General features: G+C 33.9%; 1 protein-coding gene and 1 long non-coding RNA gene across 2 annotated transcripts in view; both read right to left on the reverse strand.

The window, feature by feature from the left end:
• WDPCP (WD repeat containing planar cell polarity effector) overlaps positions 1–19,696 on the reverse strand; it is a 413,409-nt gene that overhangs the window by 216,187 nt on the left and 177,526 nt on the right. The window contains exons 14-15 of the mRNA XM_081797281.1: positions 15,451–15,639; positions 11,688–11,812 (exon numbers count right to left, since the gene is read on the reverse strand). Coding sequence (XP_081653407.1) covers positions 11,688–11,812; positions 15,451–15,639 — 314 coding nt within the window. The remainder of the gene's footprint in view (positions 1–11,687; positions 11,813–15,450; positions 15,640–19,696) is intronic.
• LOC145723668 (uncharacterized) lies at positions 1,685–9,058 on the reverse strand. The gene is made up of 2 exons (XR_014148906.1): positions 4,279–9,058; positions 1,685–4,078 (listed from the first exon to the last, which is right to left on the reverse strand). It is a non-coding gene; the product is annotated as an uncharacterized LOC145723668 (long non-coding RNA).

A 19,696-nucleotide genomic window follows, 5' to 3' on the forward strand; every position in this document is an offset into this window, starting at 1 on the left:
TGATGGGTATTAAGGAGGGCACGTACTGCATGGAGCACTGGGTGTTATACGAAAACAATGGATCGTGGATCACTACATCAAAAACTAATGATGTATTGTATGGTGACTAACATAACATAATAAAATAAATAAATAAATAAATAAAACAAAATAAAATTAAAAAAAAAAAAAGCCTGCATGGTATTGACAGAAGAATATATATATAAAACAGTGGAATAAAATAGAGAAACCAGACATAGACCCACACAAATATGCCCAACTGATTTTTGACAAAGGTGCAAAATCAATGCAATGCAAAATCAATGCAGTAACCTTTTCAACAAATGCTGTAAGAACAACTGGATATAAAAAACAAATAAATAAAGTAAAATAAAATAAAAACCAAAAAAGCCTCAACCCAAATCTCACACTTATGTAAAAATTGCCCAAAATGAATTATGGTCTTCTATGTAAAATCTAAAACTATACATTTTTTAGAAAATAAACATAAGAAAAAGTCTTTGGTATATAAGGCCAGGCAAAGACATGTGACACCAAAAGCACTATCCATAAAAGGAAAAATTGACCTATTGGACTCTATCACAAGTAAAAAATTTTATTCTGCCACATACTCTATTGAAAGGATGGAAAGACAAGCTACAGACTGAGAGAAAATATTTACAAACCACATATGTGAAAAAGGGCAAGCATCAAAACATAAAGAACTCTCAAAACGTAACAATAAAAAATTAGAAAATGGGCAAAAGATAGAGATATTTCATCAAAGAGGATCTACTATTGGCAAACAGTTGTATGAAAAGATATTCAACATCATTATCCATTAGGGCAATGGAAACTAAAGCTATACTGAATATCACTACATACCTCTCAGAATGGCTAAAATACAAAACAGAGGCTAAGATGTGAGGATTAAATATGATCATGTTTATAAAGCCCTCAGCTTTAACTAGCACATCTTCAACAATAGCCATTCACATAATAATACAATAATACAAGTAATACAAAAATATATATATATAGGAAATGTGTGCAATCACCATCAGTAAAAGAAGAAATTAATATTAGAGCAGATGGGGACAGAGGGTATATGAGAAATCTCTATACTTTCAATTTTCCTGTGAACCTAACTGCTCTAAACTGCTCTAAAAATAAAGTTTACTAATTATTAAAAAGAACTTTAATAGAAAGAATACACAAAAAATAAAAGCAGAAAGATGCCAAATTCTGCCTATTTGTCAGTGTTTTAAGATACTGATTTTTCAACGGTGGGTATGATAAGTAATTTCACAAAAAGGTGAGAGGAACATTTGACCATATATATCAAGAATAACTTCTGACTTGGTAATTCCACTTATAGGAATTTATTCTTAGGAAGTAATCAGATAAAGGCACAAAGGTGTGTGTGTAGGTATATGAGATATATATATATATAGCATATATATAGCATATATATATATATATATATATGATGATTATAGCATTGTTTATAGTAGCAAAACACTGGAAATAATCCATGTCCATAGATAGGTTGAATCAATTATAGCAGTGTACCCTTATAATGCAAGATATGAATCTATATTTATTGACATGCAAAGAGGGCAATGATACTATATTGTGAAAAAAAGTTATGTATTACCTCTGCAATCAGAAAGCTATTTTTATTTTGGAAAAAACTATAGCTTAGTGTTCTAAAAAACTATAATGACAATGCACAGTCCTCTGTATCAGGAAAAGTTGAATTAATGGAAGGGCTTTAGGGTTAAACAACGTTTATTTATAAAACCTATGAACTAAAGACAAATACATATCCTTGCATAGTAGTAATGACATGTGATCAGAATGCTCATTAAAGATTTTTTCCAAAGTAATGTCTCTTTCCCAACCACTTCAACACTGCTGAGGCCCACATGTTAGCTTTCCAAGGAAAGCTAATATTTGTTACCTCCCTAAAATTTAGACACACAACTCCTTAGTTCTCCAGGTTCTGACAAAACTTAAGTATCTCTTTCTAGCAAATGTAATGAGATAGTTAATAAGGATCAGAATATATAGCAAGCTGAGTATTATTTTATTATTTGAATATGGTTATCAGTAGGGAAGGAATGGGAATAGAGGAAAATTCAAAAACTAGGAACAGAATGGTACTTATCTTGTTTCCTCCAGAAGGAGACAGATGGGTGAGAGTACTTACTATAATCAGAAATAAAGTTACATCATTTGTTTATAGTTTTTTTGAGTTCTGTGAAGTTTAAATATACAATAAAAGGATGAAGAATTATTAAAGTTGTGTATACACTTTATCAAACACAAAGGAAGCAAATGTATTTCATATAAAGGTAGACATATTCTGAAATTGATTTACTAATGTTCATACGTTATATGTCATGGTCTTTCCCTGAGCCACGAGATCTGCAAATGTAATAACATCTGCCTAATAAACTGTTGGTTGTATTTTCTCTGCATGTTGCCTTTCAACAAGGTAGAATATCTAACAAAGCAGAATTTCTCCTAGACTTTACAAGGCATTCATGAGTGTCAATAGCCAAGAATCATCATATCTCTCTTACTAGCTACAATTTGCACATACCATGCTTGTCCTTCACTATATAGTAAGACATCTTTGATTTTTACCACATTGGTAAAGGCTATCCTCATCCTTCAGCTTTAATACAGCTGTAACTTTGTAATAGAAGTGTCCACATTCATCTCTAGTACATACCAATTGCTGCTAGGTGTTATACTCAAAGGTACCTAAAGGTCATTCATTTAATACAGGGAATATGAACAGGTCCTAGAGTCTTTTAATCCCTCTCTGCCAAATGAAAGAGACTAAGACTTCCTGACAAGAAGTGTGAGGAGGCCATCAGCCGGGGCCATTCTAGGGTCTGAAGCCAACAACTGCCTTGATCAGGGGGCGCCTGGGTGGCTCAGTTGGTTAAGCTTCCCCTTCTTTATTTTGGCTTAGGTCATGATCTTAGGGTCATGAGATTGAGTCCCAAGTCAGGCTCGATGATTAAGATTCTCCCTCTCCCTTTGCCCCTCCCACCCTACTCTCTCTCTCTCAATCTCTCTTAAAAAAAAAAAAAAAATGTCAGGTCTGCAGACACAATTCATTCACTCATAAACATGGCCTTTTACCCAGGTCCTAGAATATCACTCATTGAATAGGAGTACCAGAGAAAACAGTGGGGAGTTGCATCAAGAGAAACTGAGAGTGACAAACAGTTCTGAAAAGACAACTGGAATTTTGGTGGAAAACAAATTTTGTACATCACAGATGAAAAGATAACTAATGACTAATGACTTTAAGAAAAGTCTTAAGATTCATCCATTCAATGTGATGCCTTACACAGACCATCCCCACTCTTAGCTCGATCTCTACAATGAATCTAGTCTATTTCTCTCACACTGGACAAAAGAGAGTTCCCTAAAGCCATTACAGTAATTCTAGTAAAACAGAATGGTTATTATCATAGCTTTCCAAAGAATCATGGTTTTCTTTAACAATACATTTTTACCCTTTTTGATTTTTAGATACAATATCTGAGAGAGAATGTGAGCAACAGAAACAAAATCTAAGGACTTAACTTCATTGGTATAGTTACATACAGGGAAGTAATGCTGTAGGAATGCCAGATTGCCAAATGCAATGCAGTTTGAATGTTTGGGCCACACCCCTGACTAACTACAAAAGGGGAATCTTAAGGAAGAGCCAAGTATATAAAATTTGTTCATGAAATGGCCTTCAATTTATTTTTACCTATACTCTGCCAATTTTGTTTGGTATCCTAGTTTACTGATTAGCTTCGTTACTTTTTTTCAAATTGCCATTATGGTAAAGGCCCCTCACCCCTTGGCAGAAATCCAAAGTACTCCTATACCCAAGTTTTCCTTCCCAACCAGCCCTAACTGGGCCCACATAAAAACCAGCTCCTTCATGTATAAAAGCACATCGTTCTAGGTGCTTTTAGTTAAACAGCTTGAGGTTTTTCTGTTGTTCCCTTCTGTTTATTTTCCCTTTTTATTCTTTCATCTTTTTTCTTAAAAAAAAAAAGTCTGTTCATATGTGTGTGGACCACTTTTTTTTTTTTTTAAGATCTTATTTATTTTTTAGAGAGCGAGAGAGAAACAGCATGAGAGGGGCAAGGGTCAGAGGGAGAAGCAGGCTCCCCGCTGAGCCGGGAGCCCGATGTGGGACTCGATTCCAGGACCCTGGGATCATGACCTGAGCCGAAGGCAGACGCTTAACCATCTGAGCCACCCAGGCGCCCTGTGGACCACTTTCTAAAGGCCATAATAAATCTTTTAAATCTGAGTACCATATCAAAGAGAGTAAAAGCCTCTTGGAATGCCATCATAGTGAATCAACCCTCTTAGGATTCTTTTCTTTAAAATTTCATATACTCAATAATTACACCTATGTAAATAAATATGCATTTGAAAAAAGGACTAAAAGAAAAACAACAAAGAAAAAATTGTGTGAGTATAGTGATGGAACTTCACTTGTTAATAATATCTTGTTGGGATTGTAGCTTACTTCATGGGAAAATGTTAATTACTAATTTAATTTTTTATAGGTTATAGAGCTATTCAGATCTTCTATTTCTTTTTCAGTTAGTTTTGGTTATTTTTATATTTCTAAAAAAATTTCCCTATCACCTAATTTTTCAAGTTTTTTGTAATGAAGTTGCTCATAGTAAACAGGGTTATTTCAATATTTAAAATCCTCTGGTATGTCTATCATTAGGTCCCTTTTATATCCCTAATACTGTTCACTATTTTTCTATTTTACTAATCTTGTCAAAAAACAAGTGCTTAGCTTTATTAATCCTCTTACTGCTTTTTTGTTACATTAATTTCTGAACATATTTTTATTATTGCCTTTTCCACTTTGAGTTTATTTTACTGATACTTTAAAAATTTCTTAAATTGCATAGCTCTTTGAGTCTTTCTTCTTTTCCATCATCAACAGTTAAGGCTATGTATTTCCCTTTATAACTCTGCTTCAGAACTCACCTCTGAATTCCTCACTCAAACTCAACACGTCCAAAACTAATCTCAGGTCCTTTTCCCACACAACTGTTCTTTCCGCGGTCTTACCAATCTTGTCAATGGCAACTCAATTTTTCCAGTAGCTCTGGTCCAAATACTTGATGTCATCTTTGACTTCTCTTTCTATCATATTCTTCATCCAGTCTGTCAGCAAATGCTGTCAGCAAAACCTTCAATATACCCAAAATCCAACCACTCTGTCCTCATTCCTTTTGCTGCCAACCTGCTCTGAATGGTCACTATTTCTCACTCAATTATTGCAGTAGACTTCCAAATGCCCTTATCCTTCAAAAGTCTATTCCTGACATAGCATCTGAGTGATCTATTCACTCGTTGATTCCAAGTCATCTACTGACTTCCCCTACTATTCCAGAGAAAAATCTCAATTCCTTATGATAGGCAACAAAGTCCTATATTACCAAGCCACCTGCTATCTTTCTGACCCATTCCATTCTCTTATTATTCTGCCATTCTGGTTACTGCTCCAGCGAAACTGCTGGGATTTAACCCAGAGTTCACCTTCTTAGTGAGGCCTTCCCTGACAACTTTATTTAAAACTGCAGTCCACCCACTCCACCATTCAATATTCCCTAACCACTGTCCCTGCTTTGTTTATCTTTGTGGAACATATCATTATCTAATATACTATGTATTTTACCTACGTATTTACATATTGTTTCTTTCACTATAATGTAAACTTTATGATGCCATAGATTTTTGTATGTGTGTCTGTTTTGTTCTTTGCTATAGTCCTAGTTCTAACAATAGTGCTGGCATGTGGAACTCAGTAATTAATTACTGAGTAAAGACAACTAATTAATCCTTTGAAATTTTCAAGGATTTATGGCCTAGGACACGTCAATTTTAAAAAATGTTTTTGTTTGTTCATGAAAAAAGTATAGTCTCCAGTGTTGTATATAGTACTCTATACATGTCCATTAAATCAAGGTTTTAATTATATTGTTCTAATCTTATATTTCCTTACTGATATTTTATTTGTTTAATCTATCAATTACCACATGAAAGGAATTAAAATCTCCAACTGATAGTGGATTTATCAATTTATTTCATGTGTATTTAAGCTATGTTTTACACATTTAGAATTGTTTTATCTTCCTAGTGAATCGATTTTTCTGCCGATATTGATCTCTAGTAATCTCTACCAATGATTTTGCTCTAAAGACTATTTCTATAACATCACTAGCTCTTTTTCTGGGTATTTACCTAGTATAATTTTTCCCATTCTCTAGTTTTTAAATTTGTTTGTTTTACATGTCTTTTGTAGAAAGTTACAAGAAAAATTTGTTTCAACAATCTCTGCAAATGAAAAATTTGGCTCACTTACATTGATGATGACTATTTTTAAATTGATTTCTACCACCTCATTGTGTGTTTTCTGTTTTTTGTTGGTTTTTTTTCTTTTTTTAATGTTTCTTCCCCCTATATGCTGCACCCTCCCCCAATTCTTGCCTTCTTTTGGGATGAAATTTTTTCCTCATCCAACATTTTCACTATATTTGTTTGAAAATGTACTCTATTTCTATTTTTTTAGTGATTACCCTAGAAATTCTACCATGTATATTTTACTTAATAAAATCTAGTATTAATCAGTATCTCTATCTTCCTCTTGGAAAGTATAAAGACCATAGAATGCTTTACCTTCTTCATTCGTTTTCTGATTTATATATTGCTACTGTCCAGGATTTTATCTTAATTTTGAACCCCCTGAATTAGACATTGGTGTTTATGTTTCATACTATCGATTTTTGTGTTCCCACAAGTTTAATATTCTTTTTGGCCCACCATTCCTTCTTGCCATTCATACCTTCCTTCCTTATAGTTCAGAGAGGATGCTACCCTTCAATGGTACTAGATTGATGTGGGGATTTTGGATCCAATCTCCCACTCTGCTTGAGCCCTAGGCTTTGTCTCCTATACTCTTAAGTATAAAGCCTTTGTAAACCAAGTTCCTCCCAGCCAGGTGCCAGCACGTGCCCTCAAGGCAAACTTAGAGTTTGCTTACTTGTAGAATCAAGCATCCTTGTCATTTCAACCTGAGTGTTTCCCTTCGTTTCCTGCCAGCTCAACCTTGCTTTAAGCAAATATTTTAAATATATTATCCAGCATTTTTAGATGATCTGACCAGGAAGTTTTTCCCGGCAAATATTCTGTCTTGTTCCCTAAATATCCTTAGGTAACTGTTTTAGTATTCATATTCTTTGAATTGATTTCATATAATGGTTTTACTTACTGTGTATGCTCCATTAGTGAAAAATGTAACTGAAAAAGCCATTTAGAAATCAAATTGGTTAACAACTTTTTTAGTCACAAATGATTTCTTTTTGCCTGTCATATATATTTATTGCATAAGTTAAGAACCATTCCAAAAGCTAAGAATAATTTCCAAAACACTACCTTTTTTTTCCTGAACTCTAAGTATAAATATTGACTCCAATATAATGTATATTTCCCTTCAACACCTTACCATAAAAATTTTCAAACATCTAGGAAAGTTGAAAGAATGTATTTACCACCTAGATTCTATCATCATTTTATAATATTGTTTTATCACATATCCATCCATCTCCCTTTCTATCAATTCATCTTACTTTTTGTTGCAGTGCAAAGGAAAATGCAGACATTAGTAAATTCTGCCTCAAATATTTCACTTGGTATTTTTAGTTCTAAGCAATAAAGCTCCCTTTCCCAACATTGTGCTTACTATTTTATAAGAATTGAAAAGCATGACTCTGTGCCATAATCACCTAATACCATTTGAGTCAAAAAACAGTAGTCTTACAGTTAAGAGGGGAAGTTAAGTAGAAAAAATTAATTTTAATCCTTTATATTTCCATATCAGTAAAATAAGCTTCATATGTGGCACATTTACTTGAAATGTTTGCCCTTTTATTTCATCAATATCTAGGAGTTCCTATTACAGTTTCTATTTACTTATAATGAAAAGCTCTTACTTGTTAACACTTTCCTATTCAGTAGTTCTGGAGGACTATTCAATTTCCTGAAGACAGAGAAATGAACAACCAACTTCTGAACTTAGCTTAGACAGTTGAATTTACCTTCTGTGATATTGTGATTTATAATAAGAAATATATATTTGGTCTGTGTCCCATTCCTGGCACAGAGCCCCTAAAATCCTTAGAATTTCCTAACCGAAAGGAAAATCTTTTGTTATTCATAACAAGTCCCTTTCAGCCCATCTGAGTTTATATTACAGAGAAGACTTTGTGAAAGCCCCTAGGCTGGGGGCTGTTGTCAGTGGAATCAAGCACACAATTAGAAGATTGGAAATTTCAGTCCCACCCCCACACCTGGGGCTGGGGAGAGGGGTTAGAGGTTGAATTATTACCAATGGCCAATTATTTAATCAATCATGCCTATGTAATGAAGCCTGCATAAATATCCAAAAGGACTGGGTTGAAAGAGCTTCCAAACTTGGTGAACATGTGGAGGTGCTGGGAGGGTGGCATTCCTGGAAAGGGAAAGAGGCTTCACATCCTCTCCCATATAACTTGCCCTATGCATCTCTTCATCTGGCTGTTCACTTGTATTCTTCAAAACATCCTTTAAAATACCAGCAATAGTAAGTAAACTGCTCTCCTGGGTTCTGTGAACCTGAGGAAGGAAGGGGTAGCAGGAAACTCCAATTTGCAGCCAAATTGGACAGAAGTTGTGGGTAACCCGGGGACTTACTACTTACAAATGGCAGCTGAAGTAGGGATACTGGGACTGTGGGACTGATCCTTTTATATGTGGGGTCTGTGCTAACTCTGGCTAGTGTCAGAACTGAATTGAATTGTAGGACATCTAGCAGGTGTCAGAGAATCGGTTTGTGTGGGAAAAAAACTCCCGCCTATCTGGTTTCAGAAGTGTGAATATGAGAGTAAAGGAAAACACACTGAATTTTTTTTTAGACACCTTCTATAGATAGATGTCTTCCAGCTTAATGATTTTATGAATTAGACTGCATCATCTATTTAAAATTTTACTACAGTAAACATTTTATTTAGCTATCATATCAATATTGTACCTCTGCTTTCTATCTTCAATGTTAGGAGCATGATTTACATTTATAGGAAGCATTTCTTTATGAAAATTTATCACTTTGAACACATACAAAAAGGTGTCAAGAAAGGACATGAGAAATAAGTTTTAAAGTTTAGATTCATTTGGATTTGGAGGAAGGCTGTCAAGATAACTTAAGAAAAGACAAAAAGATCCGTGGTCTTCCTCTAATGTCAAGATAAAAACAAAATTATATGCAAAAATATTTTAATAACCCACATAAATAACTGTCAATTATCACAAACTCATACTATGACCTCACACTTTATATGCTGTATGAAATTAAAATCAGTGTAATATTTTATTCCTTATCAAAAGAGCCTAATCTGGACTCAGGCAACCTCAGTCCTCAGCTTTACCAATTAGTGACCTTAGGTACATCCCTACTCTGCATGGTGCTCTTTTCTTCATCTTTAATTTAAAATTCTTTATGATGGTCTTTACTGTTTAGGACTTATTCCATTATCTAATAACTTTTTTAGAGTATTATACTGGCTAGACAAGGTGTGGGTTGTAATGCAATTCTAGCACTCTGCAAATACAAAAAAGTATTTGGCCTGCTCCTCTTTCCCTAAGTAGGAGAACTTCTTGGCAGCAGATTAAACAAAAAAATAATTCCAATTTAAGCTATTTCATTTAATTTCTTCTAAACTTACTCTTCTTTTTTCATAATGTTATACATGGCCTACTGTCAAAAGAACTAATAAACACTCATTGTAACTGAAATAATTGCAAAGCATGCAAAAAAGAAAACGTGAAAAACACAGTACACCCCAAGGAAAAACATTCAATTTCAGGTATAACCACACAGAAAAGCTAAAGTCTAATAATAATGACAACAACAACAATAATAGTCACCTCTTCAGAATACATTCCAAAAAATAATTAGAAAGTATACTGCATTTGAGGAAAAAATTAATGAACAAAAAATTGCACATTAGTAGAATGTGTGAACATCAGCAGGATATGAGCATCCTAGGGCCCAGCATTATGAAATGCAAGGCTCATGCACAACTAAATCACTGCATAAAGTCAGAGAAGCCAGACAGAGAGGCCACCAAGAATATGCCTCCAAAACATCTGTTTCATTCAAATTAATCTTTTGGGGCTCTTCAGGCAGGAGGTGAATTCATTAGTTTTCCCCAGAAACAAGGAAAACAAAATATAGTCAGAGCAAAGAACAAAGCCCTACATCCAAATAAATGTGACACCAGCCCCAATATTTTTGGCATATGTAGAAAAATGCCTCATTCAGTATGAAGAGTTTCTTGAAATATGCTAAAGTCATTCAGATAAAAAGGCAAGATTCAATCACAGATTGTAATTCAAGCAATATATTAACATTTCTTAGTTTCTAAAAAGACTGTTTTCCAAAGGTTTCCCTGTTGGGTAAAGATTAAAGTGCCACTTAATAGTTTATTTATTTGTCAAATGATAATACCCTCTTACAGAGTTGTTCTGAGAAAAAAAGGAGAGACTATACATGAAATTGCTTGAAAGAGTTAAAAAGAACTATATCAGATTATAAATGAAATCAAAACTCTACATTCAACTAGACCTAATACTTCCTTTTGGTACATGAAGTTGGTAATTCTATTACTTCTTGTTATAAAACACATCATATATAAAAGTATAGAACATGTATATTCAATTAAAAGAATAATAATTTTAATGGACCCTGATATAATTCCCTCTCATCTTAAAAAATGGAACATTACTAATACCTTGGAAGCTCCCATGTGCCTATTCCTATCATATTTCTCTTAACTCACCCTACACTATCCTAAATTTTGTGCTAATCACTTCCTTGCTTTTATTTATAGCATTGACACATTTATATGTATCCCTAAACTATCTAGCCATCATCTATCTATTTCCATCCATTCACCTTCCTTCCTTCCATCCATCCATCCATTTTTTGAACTTTATGTATATGGAATATGCTATATGTACTTGCCCTTCAACTTCTATAGTCTTTTACTCAGAGTGATTTCTTGACATTATTATCTAATTTTTCATATAATCCCTAAGATTAAAGAAATATATTATACCCATTTAAAGCAGAGAAAATGAGGCACAGTGAGACTAGGAACTTGCCACATTATATGAGAGGACAATGGACAAATCTTTCTACAGTAATTCTGAAAGTAAAGCAAACCAATGACTGTCTCAGAGCTTTATAGCACATTCATATTTTTAGCTTCAATTAAAACTAAAACATTTCTCTAGTGCTAAGAGCACAATTAAGTTAATACTTTAAAACTGACTTTACCCCCCAAAAATTGACTTTACATAGTATTGTTTGCTTTCATATTAAAGGGGAAGTTATATTCAAATGTACTGATGATGTAAAAGCCCTAAACAATATTCAAATATATTCCTTAAAAGGAAAACAAGAACAAATTAAATAAAGAATATCAAGATTTGTTTTTTTTTTCCCTTAGGAAATGGACTATCAGAAAACAGCCATATTATGAAATATTCTAATTAAAGAAAATGACTCATTAAATAGGTAATTAGTCTGACACTTATCAATTCCAAGATATTGTTCACCTGAGCAAGTGATGGAAGAATCTTCTTGCATATTTGCTGATTTCGTCTCTATATTCCAATATAGTTGTATCCAGGAGTGGTCTTGTTGGAGCATAAAAGGTTCCAAGGCTTGCCTCAAGCTGTGCTGTGGAATTCAAACATAGCAGCACTAAAACAAGTGAAACTCCTTCAATTACAACAGAATACTCATGTTTGCAGTCAGTCAGGTTTTGCAAACTTGGATGAAATGTGAGCTTGTTGCAGGAAAGATAAAATTAAAATATGACAGCTGGTACAAAAACAAACCTGTGTATAAACTTTCACTTGAGGCAAAGCTGACAATGACTCTGAGCAACAAAAAGCTGTCAAAACTGAAGAAATCCATAATGAACCAACCTCTCACCACAAATGGATAATTAAAACAGTGACTCATCAAAGTAACACAGTTTGAACTAGTATTTCCAGTAAAATCAACTCACAGTGTGCTCAACATTTACTCTAACTGAAAGGAGAAAACAAACTTTTACATTGGGAATTGAAATAAATAGTAGAAGTGTTTTTGAAATAATACAAATGAAAATAGCCCTATTGGAGTAATAATACCTTTCTAAGATAATTTTAAAGAAACAGTGAAAGTCCCCATGCCTTCCCTAAATCTCATCCTAAAAAACAAGATTGTTGGTTTTGTCCAAGTGTGAAAGCTAATACCCCTGGGAGGGATGACATGCTAATCCCCTCTTGGTCAACTGACACCTTCCTAGGTAAAAAGGATTGGAGAGCAAGTTTTGATAAACTAGAGATTGGGAGAAAAAGGCACATTTTGCCTGCTTCAGGATTTTACCAAGCCATGCCTTTGGGGTTGTGTTTTCTCCCAGAAATACCTAGAAGTTATATAATTACAGTAATGGTGAGAGTTGTATGAGAACACTACAGTTCACAGTAAGACTCCATTGATTTTTATGCTACCAGTGCTGGATTGAATAAACAATTCCTTATTTAGCAAAACTCTTTAGTTTTAGGCATATTTAGGTTTGAAAGTATTAAATACCTCATCAGAGTAATTGCTATGGACTTGGCTAAGTTGTTAGTAATTTCTTTTTTTTTTAAATCTCAAATCTAGACAGTAAAGTAAGATGAACTTTAGGGGTATTTTCTTTCAAAGCAGCAGTCAATTTAGATTAAAATTGAATACAGCAATGCTATTGTGAAAACAAGCCAGATCCTCTTGCCATTGCTTGTTTTCTTGACAGCATGTACTTCTGAAATGTTTGAGCCTACATGGAATACTCATAACTCCCAGCACAGTTACAGATTCATTAGATAGCCCAGCTTGATGTTTAAGGCAGAAATGAAGATCTCAAAGATAACCACAACACAGCCACAAATAAAAGAGCTCACTGGGTTCCACTAATAAAAGGAAAACAAATTACCATGTCAAATTTGTTAGATTCAGATAGAATAAATCCCAAAAGAGAATTCTGAATGTTTTAGATATGTATTTTAAAGTTACTTGGGGAATAACACATACACCTACTTAAAATGTACCTATTCTGATAACCCAGTATCATGCAAGTGTTTTAATAGCGTGGTATCATACAAGCTTTTTATTTCCCTATCTTCCCAAAATGGTTCCTTGAAAATATCTTTTATTAAAGCAAGAATCTGATAATGCCCATTTGTGAATTCCCTAATAATCTTTCTTACAACACAAATTCACCGAGGTGCTAGCAATTTCTCAGTGTCCTGAGTGACAGTCAGTATTTTATCTTCTCTACGATTCTCCAACTGTAAATTTAGGATCTCTTGTATAGATTGTGTATACCATAACAGGCTTTCTTTATGGACTCTGCCTTTTTTTTCCTACTATGTACCTAAGCTTGAGAGTGTACCAATATAAGAAATAAATACTTGAGATAACTCTGTAGGCAGACATATTACAGTAATATCTAACATTTTGAAGTTATACTCTTCTTTTTATTTTTAACTAATATTCTTTGAGTACCTACAGAAGGCCAAGCACTGTCTGTGCTAGGCATTTTCTCACTGTAGAAATACTGGACCCTCCATAGATGGATTGGACTACCTCCAAAAAGCACATTCAATTAACATTAAATAAATATTTATTGCGGGCCTCCTGTGAGTTGGTACAAGTCCCATGATGTGAACTTCCTGAAGGAACATGCCCTCTAAAAGGACTACAGTGAAGGTTATGTATAGAATTTTATTTAAACACCGTGTTTACTTTGGAAATGTAATAAAATGGAGTAAGAATGGGGCGCCTGGGTGGCTCAGTCGGTTGAGCGTCTGCCTTCAGCTCAGGTCATGATCCCAGAGTCCTGGGATTGAGCCCCACATTGGGCTCCCTGCTCAGCAGGGAGCCTGCTTCTCCCTCTCCCACTCCCCCTGCTTGTGTTCCCTCTCTCACTGTGTCTCTCTCTGTCAAATAAATAAATAAAATCTTTAAAAAAATAAAATAAAATAAAATGGAGTAAGAAAATCTATAAACTTTCAAAGAAAATAGGAAAAAAAGCTCTCCAGCAAAGACCTTTTGACATATTTCCTGTTTTCTCTATCTTGTAAATTACCTAGGGAAAGTTTCTCATTGGCCAGGACTTATCATTAATGTCAATGATTCTTGCAAAGATTTGAAATAAAGATACAAGTGCAAGAACATTTAGGTGCATTTTACATTAAGTAAATAACTTACAATAAAAATAACATATACTGGATAATTAACAAATATAAAAATGATTTTCATTATTTTATGTGGCACATTATTCCCCCCCCCTTTTTTTAAACAGTATCCTATCTGAGGGGTGCCTGGCTGGCTCCAGTTGGTAGAGCATGCAACTCTTGATCACAGGGTCATGAGTTCAAGCCCCATGTTGGGTGTACAGCTTACTTAAAAAAAAAGAGAGAGAGACAAAACAGTGTCTTATCTGAGATTCTATGGGCAGAATGACTTGCTGAGGGAAAGTAGAGAAATCAAGCAGGCAGAGGGGTATCAGAACTACCAGTTAGAATGAAAACAAAGAGCAGCTGGCTGAGCTACAATTCTCAATCTCTCTCTCTCTCTCACATACACACACACAAAGACACACACACACACACAAAATCAGTGGTAAGGACTATTCTCTGGACAAAAGACTTGGGATAGGAGAGAAAAATATTTATGAATAAAGTGAAGGAAGAATAAGGACTTTTGTTTGGGGCCCTTTGTATACCAGACCCTAGAGAATACATGTAATTCTTTTTTTTTTTTTTTTAAGATTTATTTATTTATGTATTTGAGAGAGAGTGTGTGTGCATATGCAGGGGGAGGAGTAGAGGGGGAGACAGAGGGACAAGCAGACTCCGCACTCAGTGTGGAGCCCAACACCAGGCTCCATCTCACCACCCTGAGATCATGACCTGAGCTGAAACCAAGAGTCAGACAGTTAACAAACTGAGCCACCCAGACACCCCAAGAGTACATGAAATTCTTGATTAAAGTTTGAAATTTGAGCATATTCCACACATGAACTTAGACTGAAATGTACAATGACTGTATTGTGAGTTCCAACATAGATACATACAAAAATGTTACTCTTTATATTGACAAATACTCTAAAGTACCATATAATTATTTGATATCTGATCTTGTCAGTTTTAATAGGGCATTAACATTTTTGTCTTTCAATCTCCAATAACATAACTCAAAGAAATCCTCAAAAGATAACTGACTCAATAAAATGTACTTCATATATATATAAAATCCATTTATGAAATATATTTCATGCTGACCTTCTCTCTCTGGAGTGAGTTTTTGTCTAAGAAGATGGTTTACAATGGCACTCATGCTGATAAAGCACTGGTGACCCAGAGTGTCCCAGTTCATACTGCTCAGGATGTTTATTGCCTCATAGATCTCATCACAGTGAATGTGATGGAAAATGGTGTCTGTCAGGCCCAGCTGTCCTCGTGTGAAGATACCTGTCACAAAAAAAGTAAAACCAAGTGATTGTTTTAAAAATAAAAAATAGACTAACAAAAACAGAGTTAATACCTCCATAAAGGAAAAAAAACAGTAATCATTTCTTGCATAAGTGCTAAAAATGTGGGATTGGCAAGGCCAGTAGTGATTCTGTGGTTAAATCTTCATTTTAAATACCAGCTACCAACCAACTCCATCTATCTCATGCCTATCATTCAGCATTAATTAATTTACACTCCACATAATCAAACTGCTTACACTAAAAATGCATAAACATGAGAAGAATGTTTAGGGAGACGACAATAGCTAACTCTATTTTTCTCATCAGTTGTTGGGCCCCTGTGGTATAGATTTAAAGACAGGTTTTTGATGTGAACACAATTCTTATTGACCAGCTTCATCAGTTCTAAGTTGTTTCTAGTTGTCAGCCCCACATACTTTGGTGTGGGTGTGAGTAAATACAAATATCCATGATAAATATAACTATATAAATACTTTTAAGTCTGTTTTATTAATGGGTACTCTCCATTGATAATTTTTTCATAGATACCACATACCAATTTATCTTAAATTGGCATTTAAAGACTATTCTTTTTTGTTTTGTTTTGTTTTTAAAGATTTTATTTATTTATTTGACAGAGAGAGAGACATAGCGAGAGAGGGAACACAAGCAGGGGGAGTGGAGAGGGGGAAGCAGGCTTCCCACAGAGCAGGGAGCCTGATGTGGGGCTCGATCCCAGGACCCTGGGATCATGACCTGAGCCGCAGGTAGACGCTTAACGACTGAGCCACCCAGGCGCCCCAAGACTATTCTTTTCTATTGAAGTAAGAAATGATCAGTATTAATCCTACTAGTGATACCCTTCACAACTAATATTTACTTTGAAATATTCTTGGTATAATATAAACACATTTGTTTACCCTCTTAAAATGAAAGAAAATCCACTTCTAATCTTAGAGGAACAAAACTACAAAAAAAAGTGGGTCATTTTGCTCTAATTTTATTTTATCATTTTTTATATATGCTTGATCTCATTTGAAACTAAGAATTTCTGTGTAATTAAATGACAGTAAGTATTAGGGCTTTTGAGCAGTTTTTTTTTTCCCCCTAATATTTCAAAAATGGCTGGCTATAAAATCTTTTTTCTTCAGCCAATGTTTACTGATTAGAGTGAGTCTTTAAAAACTTCTCAATATAAATAATCATAAAGCTAAATGAGAAAATGTATGTGAAATGATTTGTAAGCTGTAAAGTATACAAAATATTACTGCAATTCTTTTTATTACTATCATCATCATCATTTAACTGCAATAGTTATAGGTTTTAGGATTTTAAAAAGTACATTAGTTCATAACAAAGATGCCAAAATTCTTCATATTAACTTCAAGTCACATCAAAATGAGAATTTGTGCTATCTCTGACAGAATTCAACTTGAAAGGGAATCTGGGAAATTGCCCTGACTATACTAAGCAATAAAACCTCACTATTCTTTTTGTGTTGGTAGAATCAATGAATGGTACTACCCAAAAGCCTTCATGAGCCTGCAGTCAAGCACTGGAAGCCCTCATAAATCAGGGTGGTTCCTTGGCAGTAGATATTAATGTGTAGGAACTTTACAGGAAACCAAAAATATCTGAAATCTGTTGACTCCATCTATACCCTAAGCAATACTTCTAGCAAGAGAAGGAACAATCAAATTGTTCTTTATTTGTATTTATTTTATATATATTTATAATATATTTTATTTATATTTATTTATTTATAATATATTTTATTTATATTTATTTATAATATATTTATAATAAATATTTGTATTTATAAATAATTGTTCCAAAGAAAAGGACACAAATACAAAGATATGAAAAATTGCAAAGTTTGCTTCTGAAATCATGCAAGCCAAAAGATGACAGCAAGACTTTTAAAAATGCTGAAATAAAAATGAATTAAACTAAAATTCCATACCTTTATAATAGTTGAAAATTCATGAAAAATAATAACAATCTTAAATGTACCTAATAGAGTTCTGAAATAATAAAGCAAAGAGAGAGAACTAAAAGAAGAAAAAGTCAAAACCACAATTATAATTGGAGATTTCAGCATTTCTCTCTCACTAATTGAGAGAACAGGTAAACAAAATCAGCAAAAATAGAAAATACTTGAAAAACACTATCAATGAATCTGACCTGACATTTATAAAATATTTCACCCAACAACAGCAAAATACACATTCTTTATACATGTGCATAGACTGTCAGCCAGGATGGGACATATTCAGGGGGATAAAAAAGCCTCAATAAATTTACTTGCTTTGAAATCATACAGAGTAGGTTCTCTGACCACAAGAGAATTAAATTAGATATCAATACAGAAAGATGTCTGGAAAATCTCCAAACATTTAGAAATTAATCAACATTCTTTTAAAAAAAATTATGATTTAGGGGTGCCTGGGTTGCTCAGTTGGTTAAGAATCTGACTTTGGCTCAGGTTTCAGGTCATGATCTCAGGGTCCTGCAATGGAGCCCTACATTGGGCTCCCTGCTCAGCAGGAAGTCTGCTTGTCCCTTTCTCTCCCCCTCTGTCCCTCACCCTACTTGTGATCTCTCTGTCTCTCTCTTGGATAAATAAAATTGTAAATAAACAAGTAAACAAAGTATGATTTAAAGAAGAAATCACAGGGACACCTGGCTGGCTTAGTCAGTAGAGCATACAACTCTTGATCTCAGGGTTGTGAGTTCCAGCCCCATGTTGGGGGTAGAGATTACTAAAAAGATAAATAAAAATGGAGAAGAAATCACAGAACAAATTAAAAAATATTTTGAAATGAATAAAAATAAAAATATAACATTGAAATTTGTCAGATGTACCTATAGCAGTACTTACAGGGAAATTTATAGCATTAAATGTTTTAATTAGAAAAGAAGAAAGATCTAAAATCAACAATCCAAGCTTCCACGTTAAGAACCAAAGGAAAGAAGAGCAAATTACACCTAAAGTAAATAGAAGGATGGAAATGATAAAAATAAGAAACAGAAAATAAACAATAGCCAATGAAATTAACAGCTGGTTCTTTGAAATGATCAGTAAAATTGACCAACATCTGCCTAAATTGATAAAAAGGAGAGCAGACACGACTTACCACAATTAAGAATAAAGACTATAGAACTACAGACATTAAAAAATAATAGTGATTAATATGAATAACTTTATACAAATAAATATAATTTAAATGAAATGGATTCTTTGAAAGATCCAAACTCTCAAAGCTCTTTCAAGAAGGAATAAATAATTTGACTCTGTGCTATTTAAATTTGAATTCATAGTTAAAGAACCTTTATACACATATACATGCATGCATGTGCACACACACACACACAAAACCTGCATGCCCGGATGCCTTCATTGGTGAATTTTCTCAAACATCAAAAGAAGAAATAATATCAACTCTCCACAACTTACAATATAAGAGGGAGCACTTGTCAACTCATTTCATGATGTTAGCATTACAATGATATCAAAAATGACAGCAAAATTACAGGAAAAGAAAAAGAAAACTACAGACCAATATCTCCCATAAACAGATACAAAAACCTTAACAAAATATTACCAAGTCCAGCAATATATTAAAAAGATCATATATCATGAACAAGAGAGATTTATCCCACAAATGCAAGGCCACTGAAACATCTGGAAACTAATCAATAATTCACCATATAACCAGAAAAAACATATAATCATTTCAACTGATGCAAAAAAAGCATCTGAAAAAAATTCAATATCCACTCAACATAATGGATCTCAGGCAACTAGGAATGGAGGGGGACTTCCTCAACCTAATAACATAAAACTTATAGTGAAAAAACTAAATGCTTTCTACCTACGATCAGAAACAAAACTGAGAGCTTTCCCCCTAAGGTCAGGAACACAGCAGGGATGTCCACTATCACCACTGCTATTCAACATAGTATTAGAAGTCCTAGCCACAGCAATCAGACAATGAAAAGAAATCAAAGGCATCCAAATTGGCAAAGAAGAAGTCAAACTCTCACTCTTTGCA

This window comes from Leptonychotes weddellii, chromosome 10 (genome assembly GCF_054177405.1).
Source record: "Leptonychotes weddellii isolate Sample4059 chromosome 10, ASM5417740v2, whole genome shotgun sequence".
NCBI classification, from domain to species: Eukaryota; Metazoa; Chordata; class Mammalia; order Carnivora; family Phocidae; genus Leptonychotes; species Leptonychotes weddellii.